Below are 19,477 nucleotides of genomic sequence, written 5' to 3' on the forward strand. Positions count from 1 at the left end.
TGGTCGCAGTGGTTCGTCTCCAACAAAACAAAATAGTCCTATACGACCAGGGGTGCTATACTCACCAATAGTTACTGTTTTTCTGTATAATAAATATTTTTCCACCAAATTTTGAAGTATTTAGAAACAATTTTTTTTGGCTTCTCAGTGGAAAAGCACAGACGAGTCATGCTTTGATTTTAACCGCTTGCGGTAAACGGCGACGTCCAATCTGTTAACCGATGGCCACTGGATGTAAGCTGTAATTACTACTGCCACGCCACTCGGCGGACTCTAATCACCATGTGCCGCGATTCCGAAAGCGAAACCACAAACTGCCCTCGCTGCTCTTGCGCTCCGTTCAGTCAGTCAGGCGTTGCATTGTTGTCATTTATTGCGAAATTGATGATGACTTTATTGGAGCACACAGTTTCACTTTCTCGCGGTGCGCGGTGTTCAGGCTCAGCGCGGACATGTCTTGTAAAGCCGTTCCGAAGCGAGACCCGGTACCGTTCGGAGTGTAGTCAGCCACGACATGTTGAAAATAAGCGGCCGTAAATGGAAATGAAACGGCCGCTGGAGAGTGGCCGTGGTCGATGCATCGGATCGGACTTCAGATGCATTATTAACATGAACGGTAACCAGGCTAGGATTAACAGTAAGTTTTCATTAAGAAATAATTGTAGAAGCAAATAATTTGTACTACTGTTTAGTTAAGCTAGCCTGAAATGCGGCTCGCTCCTGGCATTATTCCGGTTCAGACAATTTACTGGGCAATTGGGCAATCCACAAGACGTTTGTTTGACAGTTCAGCGTAGGGTTTTGACAACCAATTTTTGCTCTCGCCTGTGCAAACAGAATAGAAACCCGCCCGACAAACAGCTTTCGTTGGTCCGATTCGAGTGATGCTTGATCGAATCCACGATTCTGCTGGACGTCACACCCACCGAACGTCGAACATCAGAAAAGATAAACAAGAAACAACCCGGTCAGCGTGGCAAGCAGAAAGTTAGCAAAAGTTGAGCAAAGCGAAATTGATGCTGGCAGAGTTTCTGCGAGCATTTTGCGCGATTTGTGCTAGAATTCCGGCAACGAATTCGCTCAAATGCAACAACCGTTTCTGACAGAAGCGGTTAAACCAACCGATGCTGCTCACTTTTATCCAGAATCCAGCCAGAAATGTACGGCCAAGATCTCTGCACGCTTCCTGCCACATCTTTGTCAGATTTTTTGCTCGATTCTTGCTAAATTCTACCAGGTAGGAATTGCCAGGATCATTGCACAGTTTATGTCCGAGTTATGCTAGGGTTTTGCTCGATTCCTGTCAAAATTTGCCAGAAAACGCGAGCGAAACCGAGTTCGCCCTAGCTCAACTAACCCGACAGGATACGCGCTGAAATCTGACAGGGCTGCCAAACCAAGACTTACAGAAATCTAGCAGACCGGTCTCTGCCAGAAAATTTGCTCACTGGGAATCAGTTGATCAGAAACTTCTCATCACAGAGAACAGACGTCCATCTTCAGCATTCAACTTGTGTAAAATTTCTAACGGTTTCGAAGGTAGTTGGGATATCCAAACCAGGTGCGCTACTGTCGTCATGTTTTTTTGTGGCTGAGTTAGACAGAATTGACAGCGGTTATTCCTCTACCCAGCCAAACTAGTCCGGAACCGGTTCGGACTTCCAGCATGAATTCCAGCTCAAATGCATCAATCGATAGAGTCGGAATCGGTTGTTTTCTTTGAGCAAGATTCCATACTGAATCCATTCAGGATTTCGAACCGGTTCCGGAATGGATTTGACGGATAGTTGGGATAGGTTGGTGTGGTGGTGCTAGTGTTTATCGTATATTACTTCAAATGTTTACATACGTTTTTTAAATATTTTTGTTCAATCATGGATGTCTGTTCTCTGTGGTCTCATGGATTGCCTAATCGAGCATGCACGTTATTGTTAAAGAGCGGTCTTCTCATCTCACCGCCTGCTTTGCCACCAAGCGATGTCCTCTTGATCATACTGGAATCATAGAGAACAGACGTCCATCTTCAGCATTCAACTTGTGTAAAATTTCTAACGGTTTCGAAGGTAGTTGGGATATCCAAACCAGGTGCGCTACTGTCGTCATGTTTTTTTGTGGCTGAGTTCGACAGAATTGACAGCGGTTATTCCTCTACCCAGTCAAACTAGTCCGGAACCAGTTCGTACTTCCAGCATGAATTCCAGCTCAAATGCATCAACCGATAGAGTCGGAATCGGTTATTTTCTTTGAGCAAGATTCCATACTGAATCCATTCAGGATTTCGAACCGGTTCCGGAATGGATTTGACGGATAATTGGGATAAGTGGGTTTGGCGGTGCTAGTATTTATCGTATATTAATTCAATTGTTTACACACGTTTTTTTAAATATTTTTGCTCCATCATGGATGTGTGTTCTCTGTGCTGGAATCGAAGAATATTTACGGCTGCTTTCCAACGATTAATCTACCGAATTTTACAGTTTCTGTTGTACCGTATTAACAGCTATGTTCACAAAAGCTGAAATTCCGTTTTAACGCAAACGTACTTAATTATTTAGCGGCTCGATTTCAAACTGTGCTCCATTTTTCTTAAAGTCTGTAATTCAACTAATCACAGACCGGTAACTCAATCCCAACAATTCACCACAGGCGGGTTTGGTGCACATCAACATCAATAGTGAACAAACGAGAAACAATTAACGTGCAGGGTGGTCTCACCACACAACTCACACACACTGCAGGCAGTTATTAGTGCAACATTCAGAGCAAACTGACCACTCCCGACCAATCGTTGTGGAATTGGAGTCTGTAATTTCTTTTCGCGGTACCATTCACATTTGGCTGGGAAATGAACAAAACGGTGAAGTTTGCTGATTGATTGAATGGATTTAAGAAAAGAAATAAAAACATTTCGAGATTTGCTTTCACGGGAGAGGAAAATAAGATAAATGAATCTGAATTTTTCGGTGAGAATGTATAGTTACTGTTCATTGAATAATTACCAGTGAATATGAATCATGATTGAGTCGAGGTTCCGCGCTATCCACCGAAAAGCACAGAAAATTGTAGCAAAGTCAGCTCACAGTAAAAGTCAATTTATGTCGACTTGCTAGTCGACTTAGTCAGCGTCACAGAGAACAGACGTCCATCTTCAGCATTCAACTTGTGTAAAATCTCTAACGGTTTCGAAGGTAGTTGGGATATCCAAACCAGGTGCGCTACTGTCGTCATGTTTTTTTGTGGCTAAGTTCGACTGAATTGACAGCGGTTATTCCTCTACCCAGTCAAACTAGTTCGGAACCGGTTCGGACTTCCAGCATGAATTCCAGCTCAAATGCATCAACCGATTGAGTTGGAATCGGTTGTTATCTTTGAGCAAAGATTCAATACTGAATCCATTCAGAATTTCGAACCGGTTCTGGAATGGATTTGACGGATAGTTAATCTTGCAGTTTCGCTAGTAGGTCACTTTCACCAATGTTGATTTTATCAGGGTCATAGAAACCTCACATGTGTTAAGAAAAAATTGGTCATGAAAGGATTAATCTACAAAACCTTAAGCATAGACTAGAATAGGTCGTTAGATAAAACTTACCAGAAATATTTCCAGCAGGAGGTATATTCGAAGAAGATCCCACAGCTCACAAGGAGCCCACCGTAAGCTCCTCATGATGGGAGCCGCGGTTTATCTGTAAGAGAATATAGATATGTTAATATTTGTATGTGTATTTGTATATAAGTAGTACACTTGCGCTTGCAGACATGAAATTGAGTAGGACAAAACGCGTTATTTTGATTAGAGCGTAAAAGCCCTAATCACGAATTGCTCGAGAGCGGTTCCAAAATTTTTCCAAAGAGTGATCAAAGCTTCCCCGTTATACGGCAACCTCAATCATAAGTCAATCTTGACGACTCGACACCTCAAGAGCTACATACTCATCGTAATGTTTTCTCTCACTGGATAACCCTTTCCTCACCCCGTCGTGCACCGTCAATCAGTGCCATGATTTATTTATTTATTCAATGATCAAGCACTTTCCTAACATTCGGTGCGGTGCGGTGGCCACCCTCGAACCAATCCTTTCCGCATATTAGACGACGCCATCTCAGCTCTCGATAGTCAAAAGCCGGCGGTCTGCAGATACCGCCGCCACTGAGCTAGAGAAGCCCAGATCCATCAGGTCCAAACTATTGATCGACAACGGATGACGGACAATGGTGATGGTAACGAGAATTATCTCGCGCTTCATCCCGTCGTATGGGGTGATGCAAACCTGTTTGATATCGGTCTGCGGCCATCGCATCCATGTCCGTCAGGCTACTTTGATAGATAAGTGCTGATGAAATCAATCATCAATGCCAACGTTAGACTAATGAAGTGCAACTTGACAGAGGCTGCACTTGACTTCCCGGTGTCTGTGAGGAGCCGTGAGAAGTTGATGGCTCAAATTATCATAACTGGTTTTCTAAGTTCTATAGGAAAATATTTTCGGTCAAATTAGAAAGTCGTCCAATTGAACATTACAAAGAGGCAATCCAGTTGAAAGGGTCATCAGTTCCTCTTTGCCCCTGACAAATATTAAACGCATAAATATCCATCGTATAGTATTAAGATGTCAGCTCTCACGATGTCTCACCGGCTTTGACTAAGTCCGTAATTCATCATCTCTAGACAATAGTGCAATTGTTTTATTGAACTTTCGCTGCCTTGTTCAAGTGCTGCTTAGCTTTGATTTAGTATAGCGTCCGAGACATCGACTGTGGCATGTTTATGGTTTTCGCAGTAGGTTTAAAATCGAGAAATAAGATATCAAGTAGTTGAAATCCACTCCAGTTGGGACTCAGGGCAGGACGTTTCACGATGAGTACCATTTCGATATTTCTTGTGCGTTTTTTCAAAACGTCATATCTGCAATGAGTTACTCTCTTTGTTTACTTTCTCTTTCGATTTTTACGACGTCACTATAACACTTTTCACTTATTTTACAGTACAGATCGAAAGACGGTGGTTTTAACTAGCATATTATGCAAAGAGTTGAGGGATAAATTTTATCCCTCAACTCTTTGCATAATATGCTAGTTAAAACCACCGTCTTTCGATCTGTACTGTAAAATAAGTGAAAAGTGTTATAGTGACGCCGTAAAAATCGAAAGAGAAAGTAAACAAAGAGAGTAACTCATTGCATATATGACGTTTTGAAAAAACGCTCAAGATTTATGCAGTTTCCATCTTTTTGCCTTTGCACGGTCACAGAGAACAGACGTCCATCTTCAGCATTCAACTTGTGTAAAATCTCTAACGGTTTCGAAGGTAGTTGGGATATCCAATCCAGGTGCGCTACTGTCGTCATGTTTTTTTTGTTGGTAAGTTTGACAGAATTGACAGCGGATATTCCTCTTCCCAGTCAAACTAGTCCGGAACCGGTTCGGAGTTTCAGCATGAATTCCAGCTCAAATGCATCAACCGCTTGAGTCGGAATCGGTTGTTTTCTTTGAGCAAGATTCCATACTGAATCCATTCAGAATTTCGAACCGGTTCCGGAGTGGATTTAACGGATAGTTGGGATAGGTTAGTGTGGCGGCGCTAATGTTTATCGTATATTAATTAAAATGTTTGCACACGTTTTTTAAATATTTTTGTTCTATCATGGATATCTGTTCTCTGTGGTACGGTTGTACTTTGTTAGTTGATTGGATTGTGCCGGATTAGTTTAATTTAATTTATATAGACTTCAATAGTTAGAAGTCGTTTAGGTAGCGTTTCCATTTTTGGACTAGCGTCAATGTGATGCTTTGGTCAAATGCCAAATTCTGGGGAAATGAAATCAAAAAGCAAACCTCTTGACTTGTTAATATGGACCAACTTTTGGCTGAATCAATACAGAAGATTGCAGAAAAATCTTACACCTCACATTTTTACAGTTCGGAGAGCCCTGTAAATGACTTTAACAATTTTTGATTCTACCCCAGTACAAGAAACTGGATTCGCGTCACTTTAAAATTCTAAGTTATTAAATCAACGAAACGAACCATTCAATCCCTCAGTATCGAACACCAACGAAACAACTTCCGTCCAACCGATATGTCGCAACGGGAACCGTCCACGGAATCCACGGCTAACCGTCGTAAATAGAAACGTTACAGGATGAATTTATTTTACTGCACCTAATTGTAATTTACGACCGACAAACCGGCTTGCCGGCCGGCTGCTGCACTCCATTGCGGGAAACGGTCATCAATCAACCGCCCTCGAGAGAGATGATGTGTCCTGATGGCGCAGGTAAGTGGCTGGCGGTGTTTCGATTGTGCCATAAATAAGAGCCACGAGGTCGAAAAGAAACTGAAGGCAGCGCTGGGTTACAAACAAACGGACAGACCACGACTTGTGTCCAGCGCTTTGGTGGTCACACTGCTCGCAGCTGGGTCAGTGTTTATTTTTTTATGTGATGGATATTTCATTTAATTACTAGTTATGATCGGTGACATCGCAGCCTCTCTCGAACGCGATAGACATTGTCGTGTAACTGTAACTGAACGTTCCCAGTTCAATGACTGATGGTGGTGATTCCGGACAGAGGTGCTAATTTGTAATAACGCCTCTCAGATTCTCGATTTCACTCAGTAACGAAGACATTACGGCAGTCAATCGTCTGATTAACACCCCTCCGGGACAGATCCCATAAAAAGGAACGAATTTCAACGCAACTGTTATTTATTTATATTCAGTGGAGTATGATCTGCTTTCTTACTTATGATTGTGCCGAAGCACTTCGGTGCACAATTATGACCACAGACCCGCTCCCACGAGCTCAGCGTAAAACCAATCATTATTTCCGGCCTGGTGGACGTGAAAGTTCACCAAGACAGTAGCCGCCTAAGAATTGTGGTTATATTGCGCGCTGCTTCGGTAATCACTTTGCTACTTCGAGGCGTAACGATCCGGATCATTGGGTGATTCCGCGGGCGAGTGGGCGTTCATTCGGTGTTTACTGAGGCTATTGTTGAGTGGTAGGCTTTATCTTTCGCTGACAAATTGACCTGAGGTCGTTTCAAACGAAAGGGAAAGTTCCGTTTGAGTTGAAGGGATAGTTAAGCCGCAATTGGTTACGCAGTGTCTGGCGGGTTAGTTAACCTCACTTTTCACTTATTGAAATCTAGGATTTGTAACTAGCGTTTAAGGCATTACTGAATGGCACAGAATTGAAAATTGATAAGACAGACAATTTGAAATGGCTGATACATACAAAATTGATGTGCACCGGGGAAGTTCCGTGCACTGGTTTTGCCATTTTTTCACTTTCGAGCAGACTGTTTGATTGACACTTCTGCTCGAAAGTGCAAAACCATTGTACGAAACTTGCCACTGAAAAACCCAAAAAAAAAAAAAGTTTCAAAATGGTTCAACGCGGATCCAACGAAGGACGTCTGTTGAACGGTTTTTTGGACGTCATCTAACGTTGGTCCAACGAACGTCCTTCATTGGACGATTTTGAAACCAACCGTTCTTAGAGGGTGAAGGACGTTCGTTGGACCAACCACAGAGAACAGACATCCATGATCGAACAAAAATATTTAGAAAACGTGTGTAAACTTTTGAATTAATATACGATAAACACTAGTGCCGCCACCCCAACCTATCCCAACTATCCGTCAAATCCATTCCGGAACCGGTTCGAAATCTTGAATGGATTTAGTATAGAATCAAAGAAAAAACCGATTCCGACTCTATCGGTTGATGAATTTGAGCTGGAATTCATGCTGGAAGTCCGAACCGGTTCCGGACTAGTTCGACTGGGTAGAGTAATAAGCGCTGTCAATTCTGACGAACTCAGCCACAAAAAGATGGGTGGGTAATGTCTGCGACATAACCGGAGAGATGTAGAATACATAAGGAACACGTTCTTCAAATATGTTGATACTCATTAGGATTTTCGGACAAAAGCTGATTTGGGCGAGGAATATTTCAAATTATTCTTTACAAAAATGATGGTGGTCCTGAAAAGGACCGGTTTTGTTGGCGTTGTTGGCCTTGGTGAGGGAGATGGCTAACGATGAAATTAATTGTTAGCATGAGGAAGTCGCGTAGTACTGGCCAATGGAAGAACAGATAATAATTGATTCCTGAAAATCAATTTTTCTTTATTCATGTAAATTATACATACTTACAAATCTAACAGAAGATTCCTGATCATATTTCTGAATCATTAGTGCGAACATTGTGTAATTTGGTTAAGTACAATGAAAGTTACAAACTTTCCAAACTCGACCTTCTGTTCATTCAGAAATATTGAAATGGGGTGTCGTGGTCACAATAAAAAAAGATGGGTGGGTAATGTCTGTCACATAACCGGAGCGTCGTGATTTCAATTCGAGACGTTAATTTAAATCTAATAATATTCAACAGAATCACGTTTGAATGGGAAATTTTCAAATAAGTCTCTATGGTAATAATGGTGGTTCTGAAAAGAACCTTTGGTATCGGCGTTGGTGTTGATGGTGATGCGCTGGATCGTTGGATATTTTTGGCATGATAGTTACGTGCCTGGCGAACTGTTTTGTAGCCTCGAACAAAACGACAAGACTGGCTTCTTCGGGTACCATTACGGCTGAACTTTATAAGCTTAGCTCGACTTTGAAATCCTGCACAATCTCACGAATCAGACACTGGTAGGGCCATTTTGTTTGCTACTAGCACGGAGCTGCACAAAAAATCATTTAATGCAGTTAGTTCACGGGGGCTGCCAAAAAGCTTGAATAGAAGCATGCGACTTCAACGTTTCTCTTAAACACATGCAACAACACATTCGTTTTGGTAATACTGATAATAACAGTAGAAAGGAATGGAAAAGCAGTGCACGAAACGAGCGAGAGGATAATTTAAATTTTTGTTCCGTGTGCAAGCTACTTCTTTCCACCCAACGTATTATGTTGCTTGTTGAAAATTTGCTACACACCTTAAAATAAAAGTTTCAGTTTAACTCTCACTAGAACACAATTGATTGGTCCTGAAAAGAACCGTTGCTTTTATTGTAATTTACGCCCACTCCCACAAACCGACCAAGTAGGCATCAGTGGCTTCATTACGGCTGAGTTTTGTAAGCGTAGCTCGACTTTGAAGTAATACACAACCTTACGAACCAGACGCTGGAATGTTAGCCAGCGGATTAGTTGCTCCGTTGCCCTTTAGTTGGGGCGAAATACTAGCATGGCGACAGTGCCTGATCGGTAGTTGGTTGCGATGGGCCACCAGTAGCTGGGGCACTTTTGCGGACCGTCATCATCGCCAACTGCTTTCCTCCGGTGGACTGGCTGCTTGCTAGTGCTTGAACGAATACGAATGATGAGAAAAACCGACCGACCAATATTCATATATGAAAACACGAGAAAGCACTACTATCGCTCTCCCGCTCGTTTTCGTGCCATTCCTGTGCCTTTCCTTTCCGTTCGGCTACCAATACTAGCATAACCAAAACGAATATTCTGTCTTTCCATCGCCTTCAATCTAGTGGCCAGTGCTAGCAAACTTGCATGTTCAGTTTTTCAATAACAACATTCCAACAATATTTTCAAAGAATGTTGCAGATTTGAAAAGAAGGAAGGAGAAGATTTTCACAAATTTAAATTCTTTTGTTTTATTTGTTAGCGCTGATAAAGGCTATTTGGTTTGCTACTAGCAAGGAGCTGCACAAACAAATCGATTTATGCAGTTAATCAACGGAGGCTGCCAAAAAGTTCGAATAAAAGCATGCGACTAGTGTACTTTGCATGTTCTATATTTTATCAATACTAGAGAGGATCAATAAAATAATTCAAATTGTTATAGCGACATGCAATTGTGGCAACACTGGCCATGAGATGGTGGGGGAACACGCACATTCGTTTTAGTTATGATGGTAGTAGCAGCAGAAAGGAATGGAAAAGCAGTGCACGAAAACGAGCGAGAGGATAATTTAAATTCTCTTTCTTTCTTTCCACACATCGTATTTCTTATATTGCTTTCTGAAAATTATTTGTTATACACCATAAAATGTAAATTTCAGTTTAACTCTTATTAGAACACAATTAATTGGTCCTGTAAAGAACCGTTTATTGTTTTATTGCGGGAGCATAATTCAGACGCACTCCCCGCGGACACGGTGAGCTAGAAAGCACTATTTTGCATTCTCGAACAAACCGACCAAGTAGGCATCGTTGGCTTCTCGGGGCATCATTACGACTGAGCTTTGTAAGCGTAGCTCGACTTTGCAGTCCTGCACAATCTCACGACCCAGACGCTGGAACGATAGCCTACTCTGTTGCCCTTTAGTTGGGGCGAAATTCTTGCAGGGCGACAGTTCCTGATCGGGTTGCGATGAGTCACCAGTAGCTGGGGCACTTTTTCCGTCCGTCGCGATTGCCAACTGCTTTCCTTCGGTGGACTGGCTGCTTGCTAGTGCTTGAACGAATACGAATGATGAGAAAAACCGACCGACCAATATTCATATATGAAAACACGAGAAAGCACTACTATCGCTCTCCCGCTCGTTTTCGTGCCATTCCTGTGCCTTTCCTTTCCGTTCGGCTACCAATACTAGCATAACCAAAACGAATATTCTGTCTTTCCATCGCCTTCAATCTAGTGGCCAGTGCTAGCAAACTTGCATGTTCAGTTTTTCAATAACAACATTCAAACAATATTTTCAAAGAATGTTGCAGATTTGAAAAGAAGGAAGGAAAAGATTTTCACAAATTTAAATTCTTTCGTGTTATTTGTTAGCGCTGATAAAGGCTATTTAGTTTGCTACTAGCAAGGAGCTGCACAAACAAATCGATTTATGCAGTTAATCAACGGAGGCTGCCAAAAAGTTCGAATAAAAGCATGCGACTAGTGTACTTTGCATGTTCTATATTTTATCAATACTAGAGAGGATCAATAAAATAATTCAAATTGTAATAGCGACATGCAATTGTGGCAACACTGGTCATGAGATGGTGGGGGAACACGCACATTCGTTTTAGTTATGATGGTAGTAGCAGCAGAAAGGAATGGAAAAGCAGTGCACGAAAACGAGCGAGAGGATAATTTAAATTCTCTTTCTTTCCACACATCGTATTTCTTATATTGCTTTCTGAAAATTATTTGTTATACACCATAAAATGTAAATTTCAGTTTAACTCTTATTAGAACACAATTAATTGGTCCTGTAAAGAACCGTTTATTGTTTTATTGCGGGAGCATAATTCAGACGCACTCCCCGCGGACACGGTGAGCTAGAAAGCACTATTTTGCATTCTCGAACAAACCGACCAAGTAGGCATCGTTGGTTTCTCGGGGCATCATTACGACTGAGCTTTGTAAGCGTAGCTCGACTTTGCAGTCCTGCACAATCTCACGACCCAGACGCTGGAACGATAGCCTACTCTGTTGCCCTTTAGTTGGGGCGAAATTCTTGCAGGGCGACAGTTCCTGATCGGGTTGCGATGAGTCACCAGTAGCTGGGGCACTTTTTCCGCCGTCGTCATCGCCGACTGCTTTTCTTCGGTGGACTGGCTGCTTGCTAGTGCTTGAACGAATACGAATGATGAGAAAAACCGACCGACAGATATTTATATAATCGCGCTAATATGCACTACTATCGCTTTCTCCCTCGTTCTCGTGCCGTGCATGAGCCTTTCCTTTCCGTCCGGCTTCTAATGGCCTAACCAAAGGAATATGCCGTCTTTCCCCCACCAAGTGCTCTCGTCAAGCAACCCAATGCGAATAACCATACGAACAAACATGTAATGGACCTATATATAAACTTTTCATTATTTTATTGTTCGGTTGGTCTACCATAACGACGGCTCTGTGCGGGATGGGCTGAAAATTTTCACTTTTCCGAGTCGTTTTCGAAAGATTTTTCAAAACACATTTTTTTTGTTATTAGTACATGTTATACATACTTCAAATTTTAATACAGCATAGAGGAACATATTTGCAACAAATTGGCCTAAAAATCAAATCATTCTGTTAAGTATGATAAAAGTTATTAACGTTCAAAATCTGACGCGGCGCCGCAGCCGATATTTTGAAACGGGACCCCTATATTGAAACCTTAAATGTATTCTACATTAAAAAGCATGACGACAGTAGCGCACCGGGTTTGGATATCCCAACTACCTTCGAAACCGTTAGATTTTACACAAGTTGAATGCTGAAGATGGATGTCTGTTCTCTGTGGACCAACGTTGTATGACCACAGACTAACAGACATAACACTCAAAAACAAAGCTTCGCCCGCTTTAACGGTCATTTTAAAAATATTTGTGGTTGGGATTGTGGCCACATTTGAAATTATGGCGCCACTGACATATGAACATGCATATGGGGGATAGACCACTAGTGAAAAATTGTTCCCAAACCTGAGGGGTAACCTACCAGTAAATGAGTGTTTGGGACTGTGAATAAAAGGTGGAGCTAGTGTTCTGGGAAAATTGTCCGATCGATGTTTTTTGAGGGAATTCCCTCATAGTGTTATGTCTGTTAGTCTGTGGTATGACGTCCAAAAACCGTTCAACAGACGCCCATTGTTGGACCCGAGTTGAACGATTTTGAACCAATTTTTGGGCATCTCAGTGGATGGGAACCGCTTAGCCAAACCAATGTCGGAACCGTTTTGGAATCCTGAATGAAAAATCCCAGTTAAGCTCAGCCGGAAATGAACTGGAATTCTGGCTGGTTCCAGTTCGTATTCCAGCTCCAATGACACAACCGATTCTAGTTAGAATCGGTTGTGTCACTGGAGCCCGTATACGAACTGGAACCAGCCAGAATTCCAGTTCATTTCCGGCTGAACTTTACTGGGATACAGCTCAAATACAACAACCGATTCCAACTCAATTGGTTTCCGCATCCCTCTAAGAGCGCCCGGTCAAACCATTCAGAATTTGATTCGGAATTCTGAATGGAATCAGTATGGAATCCAGATCAAATGAATTAACCGGTTCCGAAACCGATTGAGTCAGAATCGGTTAAGTTAGAATCCATACTGACTCCCCACCAGAGATGCCAGGTACTTTTTTCAAATGTCTGCAATAATAATTTTAAAAGTCTGGGAAGAACAAAAAATGTCAGGAAAGCTAGTGTAACCAAAAGCCTTTATATTCAAAAATCTGCAAATATCTGCAAATATCTGCAACCAAACTAAAAAATCTGCAAATATCTGCAACCAAACTAAAAAATCTGCAAATATCTGCGTCATCGAAAAAATCTGCAGCTTAAATTAAAAGTCTGCGAATTTGCAGACTTGTCTGCAAATCTGGCATCTCTGCTCCCCACTGAGACGTCCAAAAAATTGTTTCAAAATCGTTCAACACGGGTCCAACGATGGACGTTCGTTGAACGGTTATTTGGACGTTGTCCAAATTGGTCCAACGAACGTCCTTCATTGGACGATTTTGAAACCAACCGTTCTTAGAGGGTCCATTCAGAATTCCGAACCGTTTCCGGAATGGATTTAACTGCCCTCTAAGAACGGTTGGTTTCGAAATCGTCTAATGGAGGACGTTCGTCTGCTGCCATGTTAATCTTTTTTAAATCCCATATTCGTGCGGCATTTGGATTATACACTGAGCCTTATGTGCAAGGCTGGAAGAAGTCATTTCAAATGACATTTTTAAGCGAAAGTTCGGGAAAAAACCAATACGACAGCACCGCTGCTAGTTTGACTTCGACTCCCAGTAAAGCTCAGCCGGAAATGAACTGGAATTCTGGCTGGTTCCAGTTCGTATTCCGGCTCCAGTGCAACAACCGATTCTAACTAGAATCGGTTGTGTCACTGGAGCCGGAATACGAACTGGAACCAGCCAGAATTCCGGTTCACTTCCGGCTGAGCTTAACTGGGCTGCTGTGCATGTAAACGGACGAGAGAAAAGCAAAAACGTTCGTGCTGCTGATCGTGCCTGTTACATGTTCGTGAAGGTTCGGTTATTCGGCTTGCTGCCGTAGTTGGGTTTCGTTCGCTAGCTGTTGCGAATGTATGTGAATGGCCCGTGTGTTTTACTTGCATCATCCGTTGCGTTGGAACTGTTGCAAATAAATTTCATAGCAGCGGCTCAAAATGAATGTAGTGAACGACATTCATGGCTCATATTTGCAAGATTGGAATGTGCGGCAGTTCGTTTTTCGCTTGCTATAGAAAAGGACTGCAAGCAAAATGTTAGCGGTCACATAGTATCGTTGAAAGGAAAGTTGTTGGCCATTGAAAATCTATAGTTTTGTATATTTACAATTCGCTGATGCGTCAAAATGGAAATATTTTCAACTTTTTAGTAATGAGTTTTATATTGAAGGAGAAGTTGTTGGCCGTTGAAAATCAGTAGTTTTGTACATTTACAATGCGCAGGGGGTCTGCCGATGCGTGAAAATGGAAATGTTTTCAGCTTTTTGGTAAAGAGTTTTATATTGAAGGGGAATTCGTTGGCCGTTGAAAATCAATAGTTTTGACATTTAAAATGCACAGGGGGGTCCGCCGATGCGTGAAAATGGAAATGTTTTCAGCTTTTTAGTAATGAGTTTTATATTGAAATGGAATTCGTTGGCCGTTCAAAATCAATAGTTTTGAACATTTACAATACGCAGGGGGGTCCGCCGATGCGTCAAAATGTAAATGTTTTCAAGTTTTCAGTAATGAGTTTTACATTGAAGGGAAAATTGTTGACCGTTGAAAATCAATAGTTTTGACATTTAAAATGCGCAGGGGGGTCCACCGATGCGTGAAAATGGAAATGCTTTAAACTTTTTAGTAATGAGTTTTATATTGAAGGGGAATTCGTTGGCCGTTGAAAATCAATAGTTTTGAACATTTACAATGCGCAGGGGAGTCCGCCGATGCGTCAAAATGGAAATGTTTTCAGCTTTTTGGTAATGAGTTTTATATTGAAGGAGAAATTGTTGGCCGTTGAAAATCAATAGTTTTGACATTTACAATGCGCAGGGGTGTCCGCCGATGCGTGAAAATGGAAATGTTTTAAACTTTTTAGTAATGAGTTTCATATTGAAGGGGAATTCGTTGGCTGCTGAAAATCAATAGTTTTGTACATTTACAATGCGCAGGGGGGGGGGGGTTAAAATGGAAATGTTGTCAGCTTTTTGGTAATGAGTTTTATATTGAAGGAGAAATTGTTGGCCGTTGAAAATCAATAGTTTTGTACATTTCCAATGCGCAGGGGGGTCCGCCGATGCGTCAAAATGAAAATGTTTTCAAGTTTTCAGTAATGAGTTTTATATTGAAGGGGAAATTGTTGACCGTTGAAAATCAATAGTTTTGACATTTATAATGCGCAGGGGGGTCCACCGATGCGTCAACATGGAGATGTTTTCAACTTTTTAGTAATGAGTTTTATAGTGAAGGGGAAATTGGTGGCCATTGAAAATGAATAGAAGTTGTTGGCCGTTAAAAATCAATAGTTTTGGACATTTACAATACACACGGGCAACCGCCAATGTGACATAATGGAAACTTTTTTATGCGGTAGCAGCATAATCAAGTTACAGAATGATGGTATTGCAAGACAAAATTTTCATTATTTTTCTCCTTTCATCAGGAAAATAAATCGTTTCATTAATAATTTTGTGCCAATACATAAGAAACAATTAAACGAACAAAAAGATTCTTTTTTCATAATCCACCATTACATTTTGGCATATTTCGATAGTGGAAATCTCAAAAGGAAATGTTTTCGATCATTTTTACCGCTACCTTGCAGTATTTTAGTCGCATAATATCATAGTAGCGAAAACTCGGTTTGCTTACATTGGCGATTTAGGCCAGTATTACCACAATTAAAACTGTACCGGGATCCTTTCTATCTGCACTCTTCTATCGAAAGAAGGACCGGATTATGTACCCAAACAATAACGAGGTTGTTAAAAAAAATCTTTTTTCTTCTACATATTTTCCATTCGGGGAAATCAAACCAGACATTCTGACTCGGTTGTTTTATTTGAGCCGGAATTCCGCAAGAACCCAGTAAACTAAAAGGCGGCGCCGTAACTTGCCGTTCACTGTAAAAGTAGTGTGGGAAATCAGTTAGAATTCTGGATGAGTTTGACTGGGTAATGTCAATATCAGCTCCAGCTCAAATTTTCACTACCACTTTGTTTACCAACCAATGGTGGCCAACAGAGTAGCGGCGAGAAGCTGAGATGGGGTTGAAAATATCAATAAGATGCGAGAAACCGGCTTGCAGGAATTAAAATGGAGTACGTCAGAGTAAACGTATGCACTCCGAGAAGATTCGCTCAGCTTTTATTAGACATCATCCCTTTGATTTGCTAGAAGCATGTTTCTCGCATATTGCATTATAATGTCAGCTTCAGTTCAAGCTCAATCAGTACCAGCTCCACTTCAGATTCTTGCCATCACTGCTGCCTAACTCAACTGTTTACTGGGATGCATCGCAGGGTTAAATTATTTTACCTTGCTGTCATGTAAAAAATCTGTACCAATCTGTACTTTTTTACAAAAATCTGTAATGTGTACCCTAATAAAAAAATTATACACAAACTTTAACCCACATAGTCCAACGATTCCACATAATGTATGAATGATACCCTGAACAGGTCGTTAGGCTCTTGGATCATTAGATGTTTATTCGGGTACCGTACAGAATCTGTGCCAAAAATGCTTCAGAAATCTGTACCTTTCTACATAAATCTGGACTTGCGGCATCACTGATTTAGGCCCTCATGAAAGATCTATGTCGAAGTGAGAATTGCGTATCAAAAGAAAAATGCGAAGAGTGACCAATTTGACAAACACAAAGTCGTTTCAAGGTAATCATCATAAGGTGTAGGCATGTGTATAATAAGATTATTGGTGGCAAACTCTGAAAAACTCAGAAAACTTGAAAATGCTAAATTGTTATATTCAAATCAATTTGTTCCAATTAATGATTTGTTTTTTAGAATGATGTAGTATTTACGCCATCCCAATCCTGTCGGATGTAAAATCAAAACACTGGCGTCATATATGTAAAAATCTTATCCGTTATAATATTGGGGTTTATGCCACTTGCTGTTTGACGAGACTATAATTTAATATTGTAAACGGTCTATGCAAGAGAATGATCATTGGAGGATAGTCCTTCGTGAACACAGAGTTCGCTAAAATTTAAAACTGTATATATGTAAATTTGTAATATCTCGATGTCACAGCGTTCACACGATTCAATAACACGTGACATGACAATAGGGGGGCGTTTTGTCCCAATTTTACGTCAGAATGGTCCAGCTCCTGATTGGTTGATTCTGACTTTTTTACCGTACGCAATGTTACTGCAGAGATAGCGAAATGATGTTTTTTTTAACGTTAAATATTTATTGTTTCATTTTTGTTACATTTCTGTATAGTATACAAATTAAGTGATACAGTTTCGATAACTTTTCATCTTTGGTTACTTTTTTTGTTTTTTCTCTGTTCAGTGGTATTTTATTCTTGTTTTCGTGTTTAACTATTTTTTAGTTTGGAATGTAGAAATGATGTTTGGCAGTGTTGCAATATTTATAGAAAAGATTGTCATTACTTTTGACAAATAAAATTATTATCGTTAAAGACGAAAAAATGACTAAATTGAAAAGAAATTGTACGGCAAAGTGAAACAAGTATTTATCATGCATTTACCGTATACGTGGTTGATTATCTTTAACAAAAATAAGACAGAAACCACAATATAATCTAAAATTTTTCAGAAAATGGCTTCATCAAACCTTACTAAACACCCATGATATAGAAAAACGGTGCCATTCATCAATATAGTGGATTCAAGATACAAAATATTGCCGGCATAAAATAAATTAACATGCCTTCATTTTCATTAATAAAAATAGCAACACTGTTCGGAAGATGGCAGGAAGAAAATGCGCGAAAAGAAGAATATCGAAGGAAAAATAAGAAGCCGATTGTCACGTCTTGTCTTAGTGTTGACCTAACATCAAACAATTTGGCTATCAAGAAACACACCCAGACCAGGGATGCCACATTGACATCTGTGTTTCGGCGAAAAAATCTTTTTACCATCTGTGATGACAAAATGCCAAAAATCTGTCATCTGTGAAAAAGAATCTGTGATCAAAAATTGTGAAAAAAATCTGTGACATTACAGAAAAATCTGTGAATATGGTAACCCTGACCCAGACGCGACAATGTTCACACCTTTCTAACATTTACATCTTGATTCCATATTAAAATTTTCCAGAGCTGTCAGATAGCTTTTTTGGAAATGTGCATCCTAATAAAAAAATCTGTACAGTCTTCCCTAATAAACATCTAATGATCCAAGAGCCTAACGACCTGTTCAGGGTATCATCCAAACAATATGAGGAATCGTTGGACTGGGTTAAAGTTTGTGTATAATTTTTTTATTGGGGTTTATTCTCTGGTTCGTAACTCTTTGACTGGACCGTGTTTTAGTTAGACCTCCACTAGTTAGACTGTTGTTCAACTAAAAAGCAGTTTTGTGGTTATTTACGCATAATTTAACTATTATTTCCTAACTATTGATTTTGAATGGCCAACAATTTCCCTTTCAATATAAAACTCATTACTAAAAAGTTTATAACTTCTCCATTTTGACGCATCGGCGAACTCCCATGCGCATTGGAAATGTACAAAACTATTGATTTTCAACGGCCAATAATTTCTCCTTCAATATAAAACTCATTACCAAAAAGCTGAAAACATTTCCATTTTGACGCATCGGCGGACCCCCCTGCGCATTGTACATGTTCAAAACTATTGATTTTGAACGGCCAACGAATTCCCCTTCAATATAAAACTTATTACTAAAAAGTTTAAAACATTTCCATTTTCACGCATCGGCGGACCCCCCTGCGCATTTTAAATGTCAAAACTATTGATTTTCAACGGTCAACAATTTTCCCTTCAATGTAAAACTCATTACTGAAAACTTGAAAACATTTACATTTTGACGCATCGGCGGACCCCCCTGCGCATTGTAAATGTTCAAAACTATTGATTTTCAACGGCCAACGAATTCCCCTTCAATATAAAACTCATTACTAAAAAGCTGAAAACATTTCCATTTTCACGCATCGGCGGACCTCCCTGCGCATTTTAAATGTCAATACTATTGATTTACAACGGCCAACGAATTCCCCTTCAATATAAAACTCATTACCAAAAAGCTGAAAACATTTCCATTTTCACGCATCGGCAGACCCCCTGCGCATTGTAAATGTACAAAACTACTGATTTTCAACGGCCAACAACTTCTCCTTCAATATTGCGCACTTCCCACCAACCTGGACTCCGCACTTTCAAAGTGCGAGTGATCAAACTGCTACTGAAAACTGCGAGCTGTCAAAACACATGTATTTCAAGTGATAGAGATGGTACTTTCATAGACAGACCAGTCGAACTAACCAGTCTATGAGAAGAATTTAATAGAAGAATAGTAAGTGCGCAGTGCGGTTAGAATCCAGTTTTTAGTGCCACAAACA

General features: G+C 40.5%; 1 protein-coding gene across 1 annotated transcript in view; it reads right to left on the reverse strand.

Annotated features, from left to right (window-relative positions):
- Positions 1-19,477, reverse strand: part of LOC131685902 (uncharacterized) — a 62,949-nt gene that overhangs the window by 15,329 nt on the left and 28,143 nt on the right. Inside the window, exon 2 of the mRNA XM_058969926.1 lies at positions 3,593-3,686. Within this exon, the coding sequence (XP_058825909.1) occupies positions 3,593-3,667 (75 nt within the window). The 5' untranslated portion in view covers positions 3,668-3,686. The remainder of the gene's footprint in view (positions 1-3,592; positions 3,687-19,477) is intronic.

This window comes from Topomyia yanbarensis, chromosome 1, assembly GCF_030247195.1.
Source record: "Topomyia yanbarensis strain Yona2022 chromosome 1, ASM3024719v1, whole genome shotgun sequence".
Lineage (NCBI taxonomy): Eukaryota > Metazoa > Arthropoda > Insecta > Diptera > Culicidae > Topomyia > Topomyia yanbarensis.